This window comes from Felis catus, chromosome D4 (assembly GCF_018350175.1).
Source record: "Felis catus isolate Fca126 chromosome D4, F.catus_Fca126_mat1.0, whole genome shotgun sequence".
In the NCBI taxonomy this organism is placed as follows: domain Eukaryota; kingdom Metazoa; phylum Chordata; class Mammalia; order Carnivora; family Felidae; genus Felis; species Felis catus.
Window position 1 is genome coordinate 63,487,900 of NC_058380.1, and position 24,033 is coordinate 63,511,932.

Sequence of the window (24,033 nt, forward strand, 5' to 3'; positions counted from 1 at the left end):
ACCCAGGCAGTCTGGCTCCAGAGCCTATACTCTTAACCACCTCACTTGACTGATGTCAGTGTCCTCCCATTTTCTTTTTTCTTTTTCTTTTTTTTTTTTTTTGAGAGAGAGCATGTGAGTTGGGGAGGGGCAGAGGGAGAGGGAGACAGAGAATCCTAAGTAGGCTCCATGCCCAGCATGGAGCCCAATGCAGGGCTCGATCCCATAACAATGAGATCATGACCTGAGCCCAAATCAAGAGTCAGATGCTTAACCGACTGAGCCACCCAGGCACCCCTTTTTTTTCCTCCCATTCTCTTCAGGGGTTTTCCTTTCTTTCATTCTCTCCATTTCTACCTCCAATCCTGAAGAAATAGCTAGCCAGATGTGATTCAGGCATGGGTCTGCCTCCTGGGTACACCAGGAAGTCCATCTGAGGGCAGCAGAGGTAGAGCTTGGGGATTTCAGACTCCAGTGGAGTCTCTTTTCTTCCATGACAGCACCTGCAGCAATGGCTCTGTATCAATGACAGCTTCTGGGATCCCTGGAGAAGTAATGGCTCTAGGTGAGCCGGGGCACAGAGCATGCCCCACGTATAGGAGCTTGAGCACAAGGCAGGACTAGGGAGACCACCTGAGATTGAGGCAGATGCCCAGCCCTAGGGAATAAAAGAATGCTGGTCTAGGAAAGGCAAGAGGTGTATCAGGTCCCGAGAGCTACACAGGTCCCATGGATACTCCTGGGACATCTCTGTACCAGTGGTGACCACCCATATAACGCTGACCCCCAGAAAGTAGATTATGAATGTGTCTGAAAATAGTCCTTGGGCTGGACCTGTCGTAATGTGTATGGTATGGCTATTATATAAGGATTCAATGAGTTGTTACTACTACGGTAGAAGAATATAATGGCGGAATTCATTTCCAACTTTAACACTAACATCATCAAACATTCAGCAAAACACTTAACATACTGGCACTGCTTTCTTACAAGTTGCTGCCAAGATGAGGGCGACAAATGTAACTTATGGCGAAACATCACATCTTGCCTTTGCACGCGTGGCTTCCCCCTCTTGTGCATGACAAGAACTGGTCTCATTTTCCTCTTATTGCCTCAATAACAAATAGGCTATATTCAGTTTATTTTACACATTTTTCTTTCCATTTCTGTTGTTTACCCCCACATACATTTAATAGACTAACAGATAGTTACCATCTATTGGGCGTCTAATGTGTGTGCCAGACATCATACGTGCATATTATGATCTTATGATAACCCTATTAGTATCATTATCCCCATTTCACATTCAAGGAAACTGAGTCTCATAGAGATTAACTACCTTACTCAAGATCTTACAAGCTAAGAAATGAAGGAGGCTGGCTATGGATCCAGGACTGTTTGATGCTAAAGCCTGTGCTGCTTTTCAAGTGAACACTATTTACAGGTATCCCTTGTGATCTGAACTCTTAATATTTATTCCCTAGAACTTGCAGATATTTTAATTCGAAATCCACCATCTGAATTGAAAATCCGCTATAATCTTCCTGTGAGCATCACTGAATGTGTTTAAATTGGGCCTGAGTCTGAGTGATAAGATGTCTCGCGGCAGTTGTGATATTCAGCTGTTCTTCTCCCAGGATCATGTTGAATGAATGTGCTGTGCATTAGCTATGTGCATCTGCTCCACATATCACGTGAAAAATTTCTTTCTAATAAAGTGGAACTTGCTCAACTTCACATTTAACATTGGCCAGAGGAAGAAGAAGAGAAGCAGTGGATATTCAACGTCAAATCTTGACAATAAATTTAAGCAATGCAGACAAAATGATGGCGGTTGCAAGTGACGGGAGTATGGACATCATTCAGAAGTGCAGTCAGGGCCCAGGGGTGTGTTGTCAACAGCCGCATAAGTGACGGCAAGGCAATGCCAACAGACATGAGGTTCGTGTTTTCCTCATCCCATTGCTTCTTCTGAAGCTTCATTTGATAGCTTGCAGCCACACACATCTGGGGGCTCCAGTGCCAAAGAGGGAAGACTGTCCTAGGATTTAGCCATGGGCAAATCTCACGCATTCATGGCTTCACCTAGTCCTTCACATGCTCGTTCTAGGCCATCTGATGTCACTGAGCTACCTCTTTAATCAATAAGTAACCCACTCAAAAATTTGCCTTGCTTGCTTATTTTATTTTACTAAATATTATTTGTATTTGTTATGCTTTTTTAACATTTTATTTTAGTATTTACGTTAGTATAAATTCATTGCATTCTGGAGGGAAAACATACTCTGCATACCGCACCCGTGAATATCCACTAATTATGCTTTCAAGAAGCGGTATTTTAAATGCTTTATATTATGCAGAAATCGTTGATGGATTGTCATTTATAACAATCCATGCATCATGTCTAAGCTATTAAACATTTACACGTGTCTAAGACCGCTGTAGACAATTTAAAGAAATTGGGGTTTTGGGTGAGGTGGGAATGCTTTGTGTCCTTTTTTGTTTTTGTTTTTCATTTTTCATTTAAAACAATGGAAAGGACTCCCACCATCTGGAAATTCACTAGCCAACATATTTCTAGGAATGGACTAGAATCAGATAAAGGGAGATGCCTGTACTGTCAAATGTCCTGAGCAGTCTCTGCCCACACCATCAGTGCTCCCAGTGATACACAGAGGCCAAGACCACCAATTTCGTTGCTGCCTAAACTGTGCTTTGCATCTTGCTCAGATGTGGACATTTGAAACATCTGACAGCTGGTTAGATAACTGACTAGTTCTGAAACCTCCAGCAGGAAATGCACTGAAAGTATTTCATGCACCATTTGCCTTAGATGTGACTAAGTCCCGAGCCCCCAGTGCACATCTCTCAACACACGACAACTACCACTTTCTGTATCCTCTAAGGAGTTGTCTATACTTGTTTTCAAGTCCTCTGTCCTCATTCTCTTTTGGATTCACTCCAATCAGGCTTTTTGTCCCAACCTATAACCTCGATGACTCCTGTCGAAGCCATCAATAACCTCCACATTGCCAAAGCCAGATCAGTTTTCACCTTATTCATGTATCAGGTTGGACACCATTGATTATTTCACCCTCTTTGACATATTTTCTTCACTGTTTCAAGGATACCTTTGTTCTACTTCAGTCTTGTTTACTGGTTCCTCCCCACCTTTCTGATCATAAATGTTGGCATGCCTTTGATTCTTTGGCTACGTTCACTTTCCTATCCAGACTCTTGGCTTTAAATACTACCTATATGTCAATGACTTGTACATTTACATCTTCCCCAACTCTCTATTCAGTCTCTCTACTTGGATATCTAACGGACATCTCAAACTTAACACGTTGAAATAAGCTAAACCCCCCCCCCCCCCCCCACACACACACACTGGAAACTGCTTCTCATAGTCTTTCTCATCAAAGAATCTCCATCCTTGAAATTGCTCAGGCCAAAAACCTTAGAGTCATCTTTGACTCCTCTCTTTCTTTAGTCTTCGATACCTAGGGTGGCTGCAAATATGGTGGACCCTACCTTCAAAGTTTACCCAGAGTCTGATGGCTTTCCACCACCTCCACCGGCCACTCTGGTCTATGCCACCATCATCTCTTACCTAGCCTAATGAAATAGCCTTCTATTTGATTCCCTGACCCCCTCAATCTGTCTTCTGCACAGGATTCAGCTTAACCTCCTCAAAATACCATGTCATTCAATGACTGGTGACAGTATTCCATCTCATACAGAGTAAACATCAGAGTCCTTACAATGGTCTACATGACCTTCCATGATTTAGGCCCACACTTCCTGACTTCATATCCTTCTCTCACTTGTTCATTCTGCTTAGCTACTTGGGCTTCCTCATGCTTCTTTAAGTCTATGGAGCAGGTGAGGGTCTTCGTTTTCTGTTCTCTCTGCCTATAACTCTTTAGCCAGTAATCAATACTGTTCCTTCCCCACATTTTCTGCAAGTCTCTATTTAAATGTCATTTATCAGTAAAGTCTACCCTAACCACGTGGTTAAAAAGGCAAATCTTGGGGCCTCTGGGTGGCTCAGCCGGTTAAGCATCTGACTTCGGCTCAGGTAATGATCTCGAGGTTCGTGAGTTGGAGCCTTGCGTCGGGCTGTCTGCTGACAGCTCCAAGCCTTGAGCCTGATGCGGATTCTGTGTCTCTCTCTCCCTCTCTGCCCCTCCCCTGCTCACACTCTGTCTCTCAAAAATGAATAAACATTAAAAATTTTTATTTTTTAAGAAGACAAATCCTGCCCTTCTCCCTTTCTTTCCTGGATACAACCTATCCCCCTCGCTGTTCTTTTTCCCTACTGAGATAATATATATTAGTTTATTGCCTATTTTGCTCCTCAAGTAGAATGTAAGCTCTAAGAGGCCAGGGATTTTGCCCATTTTGTTCTGAGCATACACTAATTGCCTAGAGCAGTGCCTAGCATTTGCTAGGTGTTCAATTAATATTTTTTGAATGAATGGAGGAAAGTGTATGAAAGCTGGAATCTTTTTTTTTTTTTAATAACGTAAATGTACACAAAATTTTACCCCAAACACTTTCGTATATCTCAGGAGATTTTTAGAATAATTCTGTGAAGGGAAAGACAGAGATGGATATTCTCAATTGATAGATAAGAAAACAGGCCCGGAGACCTTGGAGAACTTGCCATCCTGACTTCTAACGCCAGTGTTCATCATTCATCACTCTGGGGACCTCACTGGGGGGAAATATATTTACAATTAAAAAAGTAAAAAATTGGAGACAGAATGTAATGATTTTAGCTGGCTTGTGTATATTGTACTGATTTTATTCCCTTCATGTAGTTTGGTGGGTCTACCAATCACAGATTCCCTGTTCTTTGGTCCCCTAATGCCAAGCATGTGACCCAAGGTAAAACCAATTTGCATTTGAAGCAGAGACTTTTGGCATCGAAAGTGGGTGAGGCTGAGTCCTTTCCAATGTCAGTGCCTCAAAGGCATAGGCCCCTATTTCCTGCCACTAACATCCCTTGAATCCCATGGCTCCAGAGGCATCATCAGTTACTCTCTTTCTTACTCCAAAACATGGAGTTCCCCGCTATTCTTTTGATCTCTTCTTTTCCCCTTGCTTAAATTAATCTGTTGCTTGCAACCAAAGAATCTGAGCTGACAGACTGCTTAAAGGATTAAGCTCCTCTAGCTCTGAGGTACAAATACAATCTCTCTTGATATAGACTTTATTTCTCATGCAGAATGCTGAAATGAATGGGTGAGCCTGTTCTAGGCAGATTTCTCTGACAGGGTGAGGCTTTGCTTTTCTCTGCCTCCAAAAGCTTAGTGTATAGTAGGTGCTCAATAAATAGCTTATTAAATACAGTATATATCTGAAAAGAAACTTAGTTATAATTACTCTCATGATTTCCAACACCTTGTAAATATGCTTCTCTCAGAGCGAAATAACTACAAGAACCAGGGGAGATCGTTTCATATTTCAGTGATTTAGTGCTTTAAACTTTGCAGGGTCTCCTCTTTGAGTCTGCAAAACCCAATCCTGGTGTTCACAATAATTTTCGTTGTTCTTAAAAAATTTTTTTTAAATTTTTTTTTTGAGAGAAAGACAGAAAGAGCAAGCAGGGGAGGGAGAGCGAGAATCCCAAGCAGGCTCCACACTGTCAGCACAGAGCTAGCCTAGATGTGGGGCTTGAATTCGCAAGCCATGAGATCATGACCTAAGCTGAAACCAAGAGTCGGACGCTTAACAGACTGAGCCACTCAAGTGCCCCTTTCGATTTTCTTTCATAAGAACAGCCTCTACTCCTGTTCTTATTAAAGAAAAACAAAAGGGGTGCCTGGGTGGCTCAGTGGATTAAATGTCTGACTTAAGCTCAGGTTATGATCTCACGGCTCGTGGATTTGAGCCCTGTGTCAGGCTCTGTGCTGACAGTGGAGCCTACTTCAGATTCTGTGTTTCCCTCTCTCTCTGCCCCTCCCCACTCACACTCTCTCTCTCTCAAAAATAAACATTAAAAAAAAAAAAAAAGAACAGGAGTAGGTGGGGGGAATAATGGTTTTAGTGAGAGGTAAAGAAAAGAAAGGCTGTGGAGCTTCTGAAATATGGATGACTCCTAGATACTTGGAAGCAAGATGAGTAGGAAGCAAATGCTGTTTCTAATTTAGAAAACCTGATTTATATATATATATATATATATATATATATATATGTGTGTGTGTGTGTGTGTATATATATATATATATATATATATATATATATATATATATATTTGCCACCCACTCTTTTGACCAGAAGAACAGCAGCTCGATAAATTTGGCAGATTCATTGTTGCATCTATACATACTACCCTCTGAGGGTAGTCTGAGCTGTCAGCACAAAGCCTGACACGGAGCTCAAACCCACAGACCGCAAGATCAGGACCTGAGCCCAACTGGGCTGCTTAACTGACTGAGCCACCCAGGAGCCCCTACCTCTGTCTTCTTTAACCTGGAATCTGCTTAATGGCTCTGTCACCATGGCACTGCCCATGCTGCTGAAGAAATTCTCTCTCTGTTGCTTACATTTCCCAAGCCCCTGTTCCTTCTAGGCTTTGACAACCATTTTTTAGCCTTGGACCTGGTGCTCAATTTGCCACATTAGCTCCATTGTGCAGTCTTTTGAAAATCGAAAATTATTAAAACAACTCAGAAAAGTATTTCTAAAACTTAGAGATGATTAACCATAATCCTTTTCCTATACAAATACTTTCTTGTTTAAAAAAATATTTTAGGGGCACCTGGGTGGCCCAGTTGGTTGAGTGTCTGACTTCCAGTCAGGTCATGATCTCTCAGTTAGTGAGTTCAAGCCCCACATCAGGCTCACTGCTATCAGCCTGTCAGTGAAGTGCGCTGCTTTGGACCCTCTGTCCCCCTCTCTCTATCCCTCTGCCTCTTGCAATCTCCCAAAAATAAATACAAAAAAATTTTTTTAAATTTTTCAGTAATCTCTACGCCCAACATGGGGCTTGTGAGAAATAAGCCACTGACCCAATCAAAGGAGGGACACGGATACTAGGAGCACAGTGAAGTGAGGCTTTAATCAACGTTCTTGCAAGAGTGTGTCTGATGGGCAGGCACACTTGGGGCAGTTACAGCAGACAATCTATCTCCTAGCTTGCAAGTCCCTCCCCTGGCTCCTCATTGGCTGAGTACTACAGAGGTTACAGCCTTATGCAGACATCACCTATGTCCTATGCCTACTAAGGCAAAAAGTAGTCTGATTGGAACAAATGTACATTCCCTGAGGCGATGCAGAGACTTTTGGTCCCTCTCCCCTTTGTTCTTTGGTTCATGCTTATTGCAAAGGCCATGAAAATAAGCCTGGTGAAGCAGAGAGGGGAAGAAGAACCAGGAAGTGAAGGGCTCAAGGGTTTGGGACTCCATTATGGGGGAGGGAGAGCTTCATATATATATATTTCCAATAGGTTGTAAACCTACTGTTAATTAGACAGCACAGCTTTTGTTTGCTTTTTCTGAAAATGAATCATCTCCCTTCCTTCTCACAGGGCTCAAACTCACAAACCCAAGGTCAAGAGTCTCATGCTCTACCAACTGAGCCAGCCAGACGATCCTACAAATACTTTCTTTCAATTCTTCATTTTCTCTTCTGAACTGCATATGAACCATACACATATGTATTTTCCAGAGTTATGTAACCATAACATATAACAGTCATCCTTTTTAAAAAACAATACAATTTTTAAAAAATGTGAGTTTAGTCGTTTTATTAATTTTAATGACTCTATATTATCACCTATTATTTATCATAATTGACTTAACTAATCTCAAACTGTCAAGTGTTTGATTTTAATATTATTCATTATACATACACGATAAATATTGCTGCAACAAAAATAATTTGTGTATAGCATTTAAAAATTGTTTTTGCTTCTCTGACATACATATTGCAATGGGTGATATTAACAGGTTAGAGAGTATAACCATTCTGATGCCTTGTAGTGTGTGAAACAGCCCTCACAAAATGTGAAGAAAATCATTCCCAGGGCTGCCACAATGCACAGATTGCTCACATTCTTGCCAAGCCTGTTTCTTTCTTTTTTTTTTTTAAGTTTATTTATTTTTGAGAGTGAGAGAGAGACAGTGTGAGTGGGGGAGGGGCAGAAAAGGGGAGACAGAATCCGAAGCAGGCTCCAGGCTCTGAGCTGTCAGCATAGAGCCTGATGTGGGGCTCGAACCCACAGACTGCGAGATCAAGAGCTGAGCCGAAACTGGATGCTCAACCGACTGAGCCACCCAGGCGCCCCAAGCCTCTTTCATAATTAATCATTTTTTCTTGTTTTAAATGTTCTGATTTGTATTTACTTAGTGAGGCTAACTATTTTTTGATGTTTGTTTTTCCTATCTCCTTTTGTATGAATACTGTATTTGTATCCTTTGCCAATTATAGATTTCAGACATGGTGAGGCTTTTTACTAGAAAAAGCTATTAACCTCTTTCCAAACATGTTATTTATGTTTCTCTAATTTTTAAGTTTTACCGTTAGCTTTGTTTTGTGAGATTTTATTATACAGAAGTTTGAAATTTTATATGGTACATTTATTTTGACTATTATAAATTCTTCTATTGTTTCTGTTGTTACAAGAGTATCAGTTGGGATAAATGTTTTATAAGCAGTTGCTGTATTTCTGAAAAATAACGAGCACTTTAATCCATCCTGAGCTTTTGTACTAAAGAGTGGAACACGTTATTTTCTCTCTGTTGAGACTTTGCATTTCAGCTCCTCGCTTCAGAGGTGCCTTAGCCAATGAAAGCTCACACTCATCTCGGGGTGGCATGCATTCCTTTATGATATGGGCTTTGACTTAAAATTTTCAGATTTTAAAAATATTGGAAAATAAAAAATTCGTGAGGACGGGGACGCACGGGTGGCTCAGTCAGCTAAGTGTCCAAGTCTTGATTTTGGCTCAGGTCATGATCTCATGGCTCGTGAGATCGAGCCCCATGTCAGCCTCTGTGCTAACAATGTGGAGCCTGTTTGGGATTCTCTCTTTCCCTCTTTCTCTGCCTCCCTCCTGCTCGCAAGCCTGTGAGCTCTCTCTCTCTCTCTCAAAATAAATAAACAAACATTAAAAATTTGTGAGGACAAACATCATGTAAAGCGAACCACAAAAAAATTCACTGGTGGGTCAGAGTAAGCCTCTGAACTGTCAGGTTGTATGCAGCTTTCTGGCTGCTGGTGTCCCTTCAGTGTTCTGTTTTTTCATTGTGAATCAGCTAATGCCTTTAAAGCGGACACATGATTTGCTGCTGTTCACACAGTCACCAGCCTTTGGGATAGCTACAGTAGCAAATATGAAAGGAGAGGGGTCCAGTTCTGATTCTCAGTCTAGTGGCCTGACTTTTATGATGTCACCTTGTCCTTAAAAACACCCAAACCTCTTCCTTTTTGAGGCATGCAAAATAGACAAAACACAGTAGCTGTACCAATGGCCTCCTACATGCTAACAGAGAGAATCAATAGCATAGAGAAGTGAAGAATAGAATTTGTAACTAAACAACACAAAAATTTCCTGAGCGTTTTCCCTGAGAATGTATCTAAAGCATGATAGACTTAAGAGGATAAACCAACAGTGCTAAGGCTGTATTTTCTCCTGTGTTTAAAAAAAAGAGGTGTTTAGTGGTTTGGGATTACAACATATGGTAGAGAGCAGAGACAATTCATTAATATAGGATTCCTAACAACATATTGTTACTGAGCTGTACAGCTGCGGGGTATATTGGTTGCTGTTATCAGTTTAATCTAAATACTGTCACTTATTTTTCAAAATGAGATGAAGGTAGAAGATAACTTAAGACTGTCTTGCTTAAATGACATGTCAGATAAAGGGCTAGTATCCAAAATCTAGAAAGAACTTCTCAAACTCAACACCCAAAAAATGAATAATCCAGTGAAGAAATGGGCAAAAGACATGAATAGACACTTCTCCAAAGAAGACATCTAGATGGCTGACACATGAAAAAATGCTCCACATCACTCATCATCAGGGAAATACAAATCAAAACCACAATGAGATACCACCTCACAGCTGTCAGAATGGCAAACATTAACAACTCAGGCAACAACAGATGTTGGTGGGGATGCAGAGAAAGAGGATCTCTTTTGCACTGCTGGTGGGAATGCAAACTGGTGCAGCCACTCTGGAAAATAGTATGGAGGTTCCTCAAAAGATTAAAAATAGAACTACCCTACACCTAGCAATTGCACTACTAGGTATATATCCAAGGGATACAGGTGTGCTGTTTTGAAGGGGCACATGCACCCCAACGTTTATAGCAGCACTACTGACAATAGCCAGATTATGGAAAGAGCCCATAATGTCCATCGGCAGATGAACGGATAAAGAAGATGTGGTATATATGTATACACACACACACACACACACACACACACACACACACAAAATGGAGTATTACTTGACAATCAAAAAGGATGAAATCTTGCCATTTGCAACTATAGAGATGGAACTGGAGGGTATTATGCTAAGCGAAATTAGTCAGAGAAAGACAAATATCATATGACTTCACTCATATGAGGACTTTAAGAGAGAAAACAGATGGACATAAGGGAAGGGAAACAAAAATAATATAAAAACAGGGGGGTAAAACCTAAAAGACTCCTAAATATAGAGAATAAAGAGGGTTGCTGGAGGGGTTGTGGGAGGGGGGATAGGCTAAATGGGTAAGGGGCATTAAGGAATCTACTCCTGAAATCATTGTTGCACCATGTGCTAACTTGGATGTAAATTGAATAAATTAAAAAACTTTTTTAATCTTTTCTAAAAAAAAAAAAAAAGAAAAGAAAAAGGACTGCCTTGCCTAACTCTTCCCACCCGCTGGCCGCAATGTGCAGAATGAAAGTGGAGGGGGCTGCTTGCTTCTTGACAGTTCATACCTTTGGTGAAAACTGAGGCTTGATTACATTAATAAGACTATCAGAGGGGCGCCTGGGTTAAGTGTCCGACTGCCTGGGGCAGTCGGTTAAGTGTCCGACTTCGGCTCAGGTCATGACCTTGTTGTTTGTGGGTTCGAGCCCTGCATCGGGCTCTGTGTTGACAGCTCAGAGCCTGGAGCCTGCTTCAGATTCTGTTTCTCCCTCTCCCTGTCCCTCCCCCACTTGCTCTCTGTCTCTCAAAGATAAATAAATGTTAAAAAAAAATCAAAAACAAAAAAAGACTATCAGAAATAATCTGAAGTGGGTAAATATATCTGAAGTGGGTAAATACAAGAACTATAAAAAATAGGTGGCAATGCGGTGAGGTGGAAAAAGCTCAGTGTTTGGGGTCAGAAAGCCTGGTTTAGGTTCTTCCTTTGCCGTTCACCAGCTGGGAGACCTTGGAGAAGATTCTAGATCTTTCTACAGCATCATCTGTTAAACTGAATGATGGCATCTACTTCACAGTGTTGTTATGACTAAAAGATATAACAAATGTAACAATACCTGGGACAGGTGTTCAGTAGGTGTTAACTACCATTATCACCCCAAGAAGCTGTACAGAACTAGATTTGTTGGCAACCGACAATTAACAGAAAAATCAGAGTATTCTCACTTGGAAATGAATGTGATCTTTCTTCCCAAATATCCATACAACCAAACACCTATACAGTCAGATCTTTCCAATTGCTGAAGCTAGGAACAGGCTCTCAGTTCAAGGTCATTGCCATAAAGCCCTGACTGAGCAATTAGCTTGTTAATTCTAGCCAGTCCAAAAGCTGAAATATTTTTCCTCTTCTTGTTAAATTTAAACATGTAATCCAACATGTTTCAAACCCTTGGTCATAATTTAAAATTTCTGTATTTTAATGTGCACATTGCAGAGTACATAAATAATGTCTCCGAGAGGCCTTCTTGGCTAACACTACCATGCTCGCTTTCCTCATGCAAAGATTCCTCCACAAAAATCAAATAGGTTGGGCTTGAATGAGAATCTTTTATTTTTTTAAAAAACATTTTAAAAGACTATTTGAAGAACAGGTTTACAGAAATGTGTAGAAAGTATAAAACGTTTGCATATATCCCTTCTTGCCTACACAGCTTCAGTTAGTAACTTCTTCAAGGGGTGCATTTCTTTCAAGTGATGGACCAACTTGATAGGTTTATTGTTAACTAAATTGCGTCATTTACATTAGGCCCACTCTTTTGTGTCGTGCCTTTTATGGAGTTTTCCAAAATGGGCAATGTCATATATTCATCATTAGAGTATCATCCAAAACAGTTTTGCACTCCTAAATATGCCCTGTGCTCCACCCGTCCATCTTCCTCTCCTTCGGGGCTTCTGGCAACCTCTGACCTGATCTTTTTATCAGAATGAGGGTCTTTCATTTTAACTTTCTCCAGTCAAGAAGTCTTTGTTCCTTCTGCAAATGAGAGGGTGGGAAGGACTATGACATTGCTTCCTTTCTGGATTAGGATTACACAAATGTTCAGTTAATTTTAGAGTGGTGTGGCTGAGTACTAAGTAAGGGTTCAAAAAGAACCAATAGGCCTCCTGTTTCATATATATATATATATATATATATGTATATATATATATATATATACACACACACACACACGCACATATATACATACACACACACACACACACACACACACACACACACACACACACACACATATATATATGAATGGAATGGAAGGGAATTAGAATGAACCCATTGTGTTCTAGGCACTTTACATGTTTTATTTATTTTTATTTATTTTTTTTAGTAGGCTCTACACCTACTCACAACGCCTAGATCAAGAATCGTATGGTCTACTGACCGAGACAACCATGTTTTATCTTTTCGAATCCTCTAAATAACCATAGGAGGGATCCTTGTTTTAATTAGGAGAAAGGACACTGAGAGGTTAAGAAACTTGCTCATGCTCACACAGCTAATAAGTGACTGTCATAAAAACCCAGTTGTAAATGAATCCAAACCCAGTTGTGTCTGAACCTTTGAATGATGTTATCCTGCAATAGGGGTATGACTCATAACACTACAGGGTTGGTACCATTTACTAATCATTAATACATCAGGACTGCACAGGAATTAAGGGGACAAAGAGTCCTATCTTTTGTGGTTCCAAGATAATCTACTAAATAAAAAGTAGGGGAGCCTTTGGCAGATGGGTGCCCTGACAGTAATTAAAATTGTGGACTTATTTTTCTTACTTTTGTTTTTTCAAGACTAGCTACTCTCTTCTTCAAAACATAGGAATAATAATATCTTTCAAATAGATCTTCCTCATCCTGAGCAACGTCACCTGAGTTTTGTCCAGTGTAGGGAGAGTATGTCTCATTGTCCTGGTGTTTTGAGACCAGGGGGAGTGTCCACTCTGAGGAAGAGGATTGGTGGGAAGTGGCAGATGCTGGGACCAAGGACAGCTTGTTTTCTGAGAACTGACAGTAAGTGGGGCCTTGGAGAGCTGTAACATCTGGTAGATTTACTGGTACGATGGTTCTCCAACAGAACAAAACAAAAACCTTTTGCTCCTTTCTGTGATATACTAGTTCCACCACAACCAATTTCAAACTATCGACATGACATCACTGAACACAGGGGTAGGAAGAGATGCATACACACCGATCCAGTGTGAACAGGCTCTGGTACACCCTTTGGCTGCAGATTTATTAGGGTGTGAGGAATGAAAAGTCCTCCCTTCTCTCAGTTTCCTTGCCAGGCCCCAGGTCTTATGTTTAAAGCTAAGTTTTAGTCAGTGCAGACAGCATTCCCCCTGCCTGCTGCCGAGATATGTTTGCCCATCTCTTCATCTTTTGAGTACCAGGAGCAACACCACTTCAGCATCCCAGGGGAAGCCCGCTGCAGCTGAGATCTTCACTGACTCTGCCTTGTGGGAAGAACGACTCTGAATCTGTCCCCTTCCCTTTAATTGGGGGTTGGCGGGTAGTGGTGAGTTTTGGAGGTGAGAGCTTTCTAAGAAGGTCCCTGCCCTGTCTGTCTGGAAGCAACCTTAACCAAACTTAATATTGGGGGTGGGTAGTCCATCCTGAAAGACTGACCACCACTGAGGCTGATAGTTGGGCTGGGCATTCAGTCCAGGCTTAGTATTTCTTGCAAGAGCCCTGAGACCAGCCTCTGGGCAGGAGCTGGAACAATGAGAGAGGAGGAGCCCTTCAGACATGCTCAGGGATTTCTGGATGAAGATGGGAAGGGGGCTGCAGCCTGGGAAAGGGAAGGATGGGCTTTCCCTATCCAGAGAGAGCTGCTTAAAAGGTGCTCAGCCAAGAGAAATATATTTATTCCTGTTGCCACAATAGGAAGTTAACAATCTGTCAAAAAATACCTGGATACCACAGATAAATGAAAGTAGTTCACCTAACACCTGACTGAAATTGTGCAGTTTTCTCCACGTACATGCATGAGAAGTAGAGGCAAAGAAGTGTATATATTCTTATTTTTGAAGTTTTCAACTTCTTCTTGACTCTTTATAGTTTGGTTTCTGGATCAAAGCAAAGAAAAAGACGTTTAAAAAAGCCATTTGTTTTTCTTTCCCCACCACACTCCTCTGGGGTGTTACCCTGAATCACTGAGAGAAGAATTAATAACACCGAGCTGGTCATGAGGTTCACGTTGGACAATGTGGCTTCACAAAGAGAAACACTTCCAAATAAGCTGATCTTGAAAGAGACAGGTTAAGTGAGAGTTGGTGGGGGGTGCTCTTAAAAAAAGGCTCACACAATTACCACCAACTTCTTGTGGACCTCCAGGTTTCCGACCACCGCACTGAATTCCTCGAAGGATATTCTCCCGTCGCCATCCCTGTCCAGGATGATGATGGTTTTGTCCACGATCTGCTGTAACTGCCAGTCTTGCAGGTTGTTCCCCACCATCATCTTCAGCACCTGGAACAGCTCCCCGTTGGAAATGTAGCCGTCTTTATCCATGTCGTAGATGCTGAAGGCAAACCTCAACTTCTGCTCCTCGTCCCCCCTGACGCTGAACTGGGAGGTCCCCACGACGAACTCCTCAAAGTCCACCTCTCCATTGCCGTCGGTGTCGAAGACGTCGATCACTCGCTGCACCAACGGGTTCTGCCGCAGCTCGGGCAGGGACAAGAACTCGTCCACGCTCAGAGAGCCCGAACAGTCCAAGTCCAGCTTCTTAAACCTCTTGCTCAGCCTTTTAATTTCATCGTGGTTGAAGTGGGAACACATCTCCGTCGGGTAACTAGCTTCATTTCCCATCGTGGATGCAGGCACCCGTTCGCAGGGGCGGTGGGCGCGGGCGGGTTCGGGCTGGACAGTTGCGCGGTGGGAGGGCGAGGCTGGCTTGGAGGGCTCGCGGGACACCCACGACCAGACGGAACAGGGAGGGAGTGGGGAGGGAACACGGAGTGGAGGGGGAGAAGCCAGGAGGATGGGTAGGAGAGAGTGGAGGGTGGAGCGTGGTGGGGATAGGTGTGGGGGTTTGGGGGGGGTGGTGGATGGATGCCCAGCACAGCAAGGCTGAGAGGATGCCACGCCCTCCTTCCTTCCCTCTGCCACTGGTGGTTTTCTCCCTAGCCCCCTTGCTAGTATTTTATCTTCTCACTTTCTCTCTTTTCCTTAGAAAGTAAATTCCAACGGGGCAGTATCCCCAGCACAGGGCCTGACATGCAATATGTACTTAATAAACATACATATCAAATAACTGAGTGAGCAGCAGTCAAGGGCTCTTTATGCAAGCCTCGTGTAAGGTCTAAATGAGATGATACATCAAAGTCTTGGTGGTTATACATACTTCCTAAATTCTCCAGAGGAGGGGAAGCCACAATTGACATCCTTCCTACGGTGGTCACTGACCTGTTTCAGGACATGGGGTTCAGGGTCTTTGTAAGAGACCACCCGGATGTCACACGTAATTTCTTACATGGATCACTTATAGGCAGTAACATATTCCTGAGAAGTACACACAATGCTGAACTCAGGGCATTTTTCAAGAAGACACAGTTCCCAAGAATACAGCCTTGGTCGTTCTATTACTTGGAATCCATCATCTTGGCCTTCATCTTTGTTGAACTGGTGCCTGGTGGCTCTCCTGCTTTGGGAATGGCTGTAATGTGCCCAGAGAAGCCTTTTGCAGGTTTTGAGAGTGACAGTGGCCCTTACACTATCTCTTCTCCCTTTGCTTAAACTGGATTTGTCCTTTCTGTTAAAGATTAATCTCACACGCTGCCCCTCCCTCCCCATATTCCTTTTTCCTTTAGGAGCACACCAGTTATCCCAAATGCATAAGAAATAAACATGATTCTAGAGCAAATTTGATTCAAAGGGACTAGGGGGAACCCCAGGCCACTAAATCAAACTGAAGGGGGCAAACATTCACTTAAAAAATGTTAGCACTTCCTTTGTGCTTTAAGTAAAGCCAAAATAACACTCTAGAGGCAAGCATGCTTTAACTGGCACAAACAAAGCCATGGGATGAATACCTCACCACAAGATCTAGACAGTTTAAGGAAAAGAAAGAAAAGGTCTGTAGGCTAAAATATTTAGCTTACTAAATTATTATCCCAACTGATTGAATTAACTACATCTGAAAGAAACATGATAGGGTGGAAAAAAAAAAATCTAAGAACAACCCAGCATCAGATCTGAAAACTGCCCACTTAGTAGCAGTAAATCCTTACACCTTGAAAAACATCAGTTTTCCCATCTGTAAAATGGGGCTAATAATACATTTTGTACAGCTGGATGAGGATTAAAGCTGATATTACCCAAAATGATAAAACATTATCGTTGTTATTATTATTATTATTGTTATTACTAATTTCAGTACTATTTAGCCTGCAGGTAGAGATAAGGTCTTAAAGAACAGCGGCGGCCTGGGCACTCATGTGTCTGGATGTCATTTGATGAGCACCCTTGTGCGCCTTTTACAGTATGCTACTCACTGCTCTCACACTTTATCAGCAGCAACTTTGGCTTCCCTGGTTCAGCACACTCCTTGAGGACTGCCTGCAGACCTCCTATCGCAGGCTAGAGGAACACAGCGACCGACCTCACTGGCCCATCAAGCACCCTTACAGAGCCCTCACCAACTTTCCCCTGGTGGGCATCACTTGGAAAGGAGTTATTCGTGTGGGAAACTTTTAGTAAGCGTATTCCTCTATTCCTCTATGTGTCTTATTAGGAAGTAGTGAGGGGTCGTGGAGAGAGCATAAGAATTCAATAGACCAAGTTTCAGTCTTTGTTCTGCCCCGATCAGCTGTGAGCCCTTAGAGGAGCCATTACTGTCCCAGCCTCCGTGTCCTAAACTGTACAACGGTGATAGTAATTGTAACTGCCTTCTCCATTGCACGTGGTTATTCTGAGAGGAAGATGATGGAGTGCATGTAGAAATATTACATAAGAGAAATGTTGTCACAAGAGTTACCTAATGGTCAAACAGACGGTATCAGGAAGATAGTACCACTTCACTAAAATAATTCAGTGTGCACCCAAGAAGTGCCCTACTCCTGCCTTGCAGAGGATGTAACCTCATGCTGATCTTAGGTTTTAGTCAATGTGCAGTTGAGTTCCCCACTGCGCCACTGTCCTCGGGCAATATTATGGGGCTCAGTGCCATGGTTTCAATTTTCTCTGGCTGTTATCCTCAGTCATTTTCACTGTTACTCTTTCTGTTTATTACTGTGGAGGGATCTGGACTGTCAGACATTCATTGCAGTAAGTAAATTAAAAGGGTTGACTGATTGTTTTGGAAGAAATCAGGAGCCTGATGGCACTTCCATTTCAGCAAGCCATTTTCCCCCCCCTCAAACGTTCAGGTAAAGAACTATGAGATGGTTGTGTGCAAAAATAACGGACATTGGGAAATAAAACCAACAGAAATGGAAGTGAGGAGTCCTGTGGCTCACTTAAACCTTCACCTTCCAAGTTAGTCAGGAGAATGGGTTTCCGAGCAGTATCACACAGCCATTCTGGGAGCTTCACAGGTGGTTGTTGACCTTGACCTGGAAGCCTTCACCTATCTGTGATGTTGCCAATCACCATACTGGCCCATCCTTACAGACTGTGGAACCACTCGGCCCTGAGGTTAAAACCTTTTCTGAGCATCAGATTTCTCATCTGCAAAAAGCAGGAATAATATAATGGTGTCACGGTGTTATTTTAGGTTTGGGTGAGAGAACATCTACAATAATAAAGCCATCTAAATTAGCACACCAAAACACAGTAGGTGCTCAATACCTTTTGTACCCTATCTCCTTTCTTTTCCCTTTCTTCCTTCTTTATTTGCTTTCTCCAAAGCAGATGTTTGGCCCTGGCTATATGTGTTTATTTTTCACAAGGATGTGACAAACCTTTTTTCAAGTATATATCGAACACCTACTGTGTGCCAGGCCCTGTGCCAGCTAATGGGTCTTTAGTTGGTAAACAAGATACAGTCCCTTGAGAAATATACAGCTTTGCTATTGAGAAATCTACACTTTAATAAATAATGTGACTGCAAGGATGTAGCACTATCTGGTCAGTCTTTTATGTTTATCATGTGTATTCAAAAGGATCAAGGGTATTGTTTGATTTTCTTTTGTAATTCTGGCATGGTGTTTAATATGGGCAATGGTTTTCAATCACCGTTTTGCTATTTAACAACTCTGTGATCTTGGGCAGAATTACTTATTTGAATCACTGCCCATCTCTAAAACAAGGACAATGATTGCTAACTCATAGCGTCATTTTCAGGATTAAATGAGATAGAGCACATAAAGAATTAGGCTCAAGGTCTAGCATATAGTAGGTACAAAAATTATAGGTGCTATAATTATTGCCTGCATTAGGTTTGCCTGGAAAATTTTAATAGATTATTTACACAAATGTAAATGCAGCTATAGTCATCATTTGTTTTCTCCATGAATGTTTATTGAACACCTACTATATGACAGGCATACAATAGTGATCTAAAGCAGATAATTTTCCAACTCTGTCTCTGTCTCTGTCCCCATAGAGCTTATAGTTTTGCAGGGAATATGGACATTAACCAAATTACCATGACCAGAAATGTTAAAGGGGTGCCTGCAGTGAGTGTTGCAGGTAAGAGGTAACACAGTAGGAATTTGTGGTGCCACAGGAGTTTACACAACGGGAATTTGATCTGGTCAGAAAGATAAACTAAACCTTTATTGGGGAAGTCATGGTCGAGCTGAAATGTCAAGGATTAGAAGAAATTAACTGGATGTTCTAGGCAGGGATGAGTGTTCCAGGAAGAAGGAACTCCATGTACAAAGGCCCTGGGGCAGGAGGAGCATATCAAGTAGGAGACCTTAAAAAAGGCCACTGTGGCCAGAACAGGGAGGTCAAAGGAGAGCATGGTATTAGATGAAGTGAAGAAATGTCTGACTATTCCCTAGACACTGAAGAAAGTGCAACATTTATTCAATCATTCCTTACAGAGCATCATGTATCCAATCATGTTTCTTCAACATGTAGAGCATTGAGGGCATTCAGGGATGGTCCCTACTCAAAGCTTACTGACTGCTGAGTGAACTGAGGCATTAGAGTTATACTTAATTATAACACAAGATGGAAAAGATGTCATCAGAGGTATAAGAGCCAAGAGCTATAAGAATTCAGAGAATTGAGAAATTGTTGGGAAATTCCTAGCATTCTTGCTGGGAACAAACGGAGGAAGACTTTTCTTTGTAAGAAGTATTGTTTGATTCTGATGAAGGCAAGGGGGAAAGGTACCCTAACCACACGAGTGGGAAAGGGAGGAGTGGAGTTAGTAGCAACCTGTGCAGTGTGGCTGAAGTACTTGAATAAAATATCAAAGTGAAATGGACAGAACCAGATCAGCAAGAGTTCTGAACGTTTGGCCAAGACATCTGGTTTCTATAGGACGCAGAAAGAGTAGCTGAAAGCACAGAAGAATGACTGAATCAGAATTTTGTTTTAGAAAGATTAATATGGCACTGTGAAGGGTGAGCTGAACAGGGGAGACACCGACAGCTGGGAGAGCAGCTAGCAACCAAGGACCACTACATGTGCTTGTCTGGAAAATGAGAGCTTGTGCTAGGCTCTCGGCTCAACGGCTCAACAGCTAGGCTGAAAGAGGCGCTGGAGATGAAAGGAGAGGTGTATTTGTCTGCTCGGCTGTCACAGCAAAGTATCACAAACCGGGGGCTTAAGCAGAAGTTGATGGTCGCCCAGTTCTGGAGACTAGAAGTCTGAAGTCAAGATGTCAGCAGGACTATGTTCCCTCTGAGAGCCATAGAGGACTCCTCCTTTGCTTATTCTGAGCATCTGCCATTTTAATGGCAATCTTTGGCATCCCTTGGTTTGCAGCTGCATAAATCCAATTCCGCCTCACGGTCATGGTGTTCTCGCTGTGTCTATCTCTACAGAGGAACTGTCTTCTTATAAGGACATGGGTCATGCTGGATTAAGGAGCCATGCTTCTACAGTATGACCACATCTCAATTTAACTAACCGTGTCTGCAGTGACCCTATTTCCAAACCAGGACTTGTTCTGAGGTACCAGGGGATTAGTTCTTTAGGACCTCAACATGTCTTTTTGGGGGACGCAATTCAACCCATATCACCAGGCCTGAAGTCTTACTAGATAGAAGGATGAAAGGAGGGAGCAGAGGCGAGGCTCCAGATGTGATTGCATGGGCTTCTCTGGCTGACTAGTCCTGTGCTAAGATGTTGCAGAAAGCCATCTATAATGTGTGATAAGAGGGGCACATTTATGAGTCGCTGGGCTCCCCAACGATGCTGCCTTGTCATCTAGCATGTCCTGAAATCCCACCAATTCCTACAGCTGTATGGGGATAAAGTGTCTTCAGAGGCGTTGGATAAGACAGAGGAAATGTGAAGGCAATTTGTCACATTGTTAGACTTGGGAACAAAGGTGAGGAACAAAAAAGATGGCTTTTCTGATAGTTGGTGACACTTCACATCATAGCCACTAGATGGCAATCTTCACACATTTCCAAGCTTTCTGTTTTTTTTCCAAGCCAGAAAGAATCTTTAGAGCCTGGAAGCAAATACTTACTAGCACAGGGAATAATTAGGGAGGAGTCTCATTTCATGTGATTCGCCTATAGATTTCAGTGTGTGGAAATCTTAAAAAGTGGAAGGAAGACTCTCTCACAGTAGTCTTAACCAGTTTGAGCACTATTCATACCTTTTGGTTGCATAGTAAATAACTATTCATAAATATTCATGAGTCTACGGAACATAACCAGGGGAAAAGCAAAAACTGTTAACGGTATTTGGTCCCAGCTATAATTTATGCCCAAGCATCTCTGGTATATAAAGGAGGAGACCCTTATTCTAAGAGCTCTGTTTACTTGGTCATTAGCAAGGGTGAAGAGGGCACTCGCTAGAATTAGTTTTTCCTTGTAGTAAAATTCAAAACTTTTGTCATATATTGTAAGCAGAGAGCAACAGAGAAACAGCCCTACCTTTTGTGAAGATGTGGCGTGAGAGGAAAACAACACGGGAGAATGGTAGGTCTCCAGCCTGTCCGCCCAGCAACCGCACTTTGAAAAACCACTGACCACATTTAAAGAAAAAGAGTTCCTGCTGCTTGTTTAAACATCTGATTTCAGTGCATCTTAATGATCTGCATAAACTACCTTCAGGTTTCCCCACTCAAGTCTAGAAGCTGGTTTTGAAGAAAGGAATACTATGATATAATAACTGGTTAATCCAGCACTTACAAGGTAGAAAATTCCAGAATCGTGTCTTTCTCAAGTCCTCCAGTAAAACAGTCTTCAGTTTTATAACGTATGTAACTAATACATAAGAGTCTTTATGTTGGGATTGTAAGATGCTTGTAATTATAAGATGCTTATACTTCCTGACACTGCTTTTTTGGAGATGGGTCCAAGAGGGAGGGTGCACCAACTGTAATTTCTTGCATGTGCTTGTTATTTACCACATATTTTTTCTTCTGCACACGTAGCTCTATACTTAGGGAAAGAGGAGCGAACATTTATTAAGCTAAGTATTCTTCTGAAAATAGCTCATTAAATATATTTCACTACTTATAAGTAGATTCTACTACTATCTATCCCCAGTTTGGGGGTAAGGATCTGAAGTTTTAGAAGTTGCATGGCTTGCATGGATACACAGTGATGGAGCAGGGCATCAAACCTCAGTATGTCTACTTTTGGAGCTGAAAGTCTTTTAGTTATTTCAGACTGCCTTCCATATGGAGATTTTAAAAGATGCCCCTGCTCTCCTGGGGGTAGCAGGGGGCTATGAGGCAGAACACAAGGAAAAGGTGGCCATCTGTGATTTCAGAATCCCTGAGGAGGGCACCACTAAAAGGGCATAAAGTCGTGTCCATCCAGCATGATTGGGTGCAGTGTCTCTGGAGGATGGGGCCAAACTGCATTGCTTTCCCAGGCCTCAGTGCCTTGCTCATGCTCAGACTGGAAGGTTCCTCCTGCTACAAGGGTTACCTCCTCCAGAAAGCCTTCTCAGATTCCTTCTTCCTCTTCCATGAGTGATTCACAGGCTTGCCTGTGCTACCTCTCTCTCTTATATCTCCTGCTGCTGCCGCCCCTGTGACGGTGTCGGGTAGGGGGTTTGTTCGCAGATCTGTCTCCCTGCCTCTGGCTTCTGTATTCATCTCTGCATCAGCTGCACCTCGTGCAGGGCTGGCACACAGGAGTTCAGTACATGTTTGCTGATGAATGGCTGGCTGGATGAATGAATCCGTTCTGGTAGCAGAGTAAAAGAAAGTGAGGCTTTTCGGAGACTGGCCTCCCTTTCTTCATGTGCAATCCCACTCCACATCATAAAAGGACACACGTAGAGCTTGGTGCTTCTTCAGGTTTCCAGAAAGCACTACCTGGATAGGTTCCATCTGACCTTATGCTTGGCTTAAATATTAAACTTAATTACTTAGGCTATTCCAAGGGAAGCACTCAGCTGTCAAGGTGGCTCCCGACATACACGGGTTTTCAATTTAAAGCAATCTACAGTCATTAACTCTCCTTGCCTCACCATAACTTTCATCAGGTTGAATAGCAGTGACATTTTAAATTGAAAAAGGAAGGGGTAGGGATGAGAGGGGCAGGAGGCTGTTGAGATGTGACCTAGTTGTCAAGAGCAGAACAGACTGCATGGAAACTCACCCCTCCCCCACCCCCATACTATTTCCTTTGGGTTTTTAAAGATAAACTGGAAAGAAAATTGACCAGTATTAAAGCTTCTTTTTCTTCTTTTTAATGTTTATTTATTTTGACAGAGAGAGAGAGAGAGAGAGAGAGAGAGAGACAGACCGACCGACCAGGGGAGGGGCAGAGAGAGATCGAGAGAGAGAATCCCAAGCAGGCTCTGCACTGTCAGCACAGAGCCTGATTGATGTGTGTGTGACCATGAGATCATGACCTGAGCTGAATCAAGAGTTGGGACATTTGGGGTGCCTGGGTGGCTCAGTTGGTTAAGCATCTCTGACTCTTGGTTTCAGCTCAGGTCGTGATCTCACGGTTCGTGAGTTCAAGCCCCACATCGGGCTCCACGCTGACACTGTGGAGCCTGCTTGGGAATCTCTCTCTCCCCCTTTCTCTGCCTCTCGCCTTCTCACTTTCTCTGTCTCTCTCGAAATAAATAAATAAAGATAAACAAATAATAAAAAAAAAGAGTTGGGATGCTTAACTGACCGAGCCACCCAGGTACCCCAGCATTGAAGCTTCTTGATGTGACCCATGTGATTTTTTTGGGTTTCAGTGTTCTAGTTGACTAACCCTTTCCTCTTCCCCCACCCCCAAAATTAATAGAGGGAAGAATGTATCTATCATGAGAAAACTCTGTTTTCTCCGTGAACAGTATTAGAAAGTTTTATATGGGATGCACGTTTTGGTGGTCTGGGGTAGTGGTCAGAGATAGAGAGCCCAGACTGGAGGCCAGTCAGTTCCCTGTCCTTCTTCCAGGACCCATCTCTTCAGCTAGTTAAGTCAGGATCCCTCTAAATGTATCAGCTTGAGAAGCACAGCATTCTCTAAGCTGCACAAGCTACGCAGCTCAATCTTAAGGTGAGGAAACAAGCTTAAGAGAACCTAAGTGAT

The 24,033-nt window shown here is 42.4% G+C and overlaps 2 protein-coding genes across 3 annotated transcripts in view; both read right to left on the minus strand.

Moving 5' to 3' along the window:
• GRIN3A (glutamate ionotropic receptor NMDA type subunit 3A) overlaps positions 1-24,033 on the minus strand; it is a 170,314-nt gene that overhangs the window by 12,996 nt on the left and 133,285 nt on the right. The window lies entirely within an intron of this gene.
• Positions 14,254-15,304, minus strand: PPP3R2 (protein phosphatase 3 regulatory subunit B, beta). Its single transcript, XM_003995707.5, has one exon. The coding sequence runs from the start codon at positions 15,218-15,220 to the stop codon at positions 14,708-14,710; it is 513 nt and encodes a 170-aa protein (XP_003995756.1). The 5' UTR covers positions 15,221-15,304; the 3' UTR covers positions 14,254-14,707.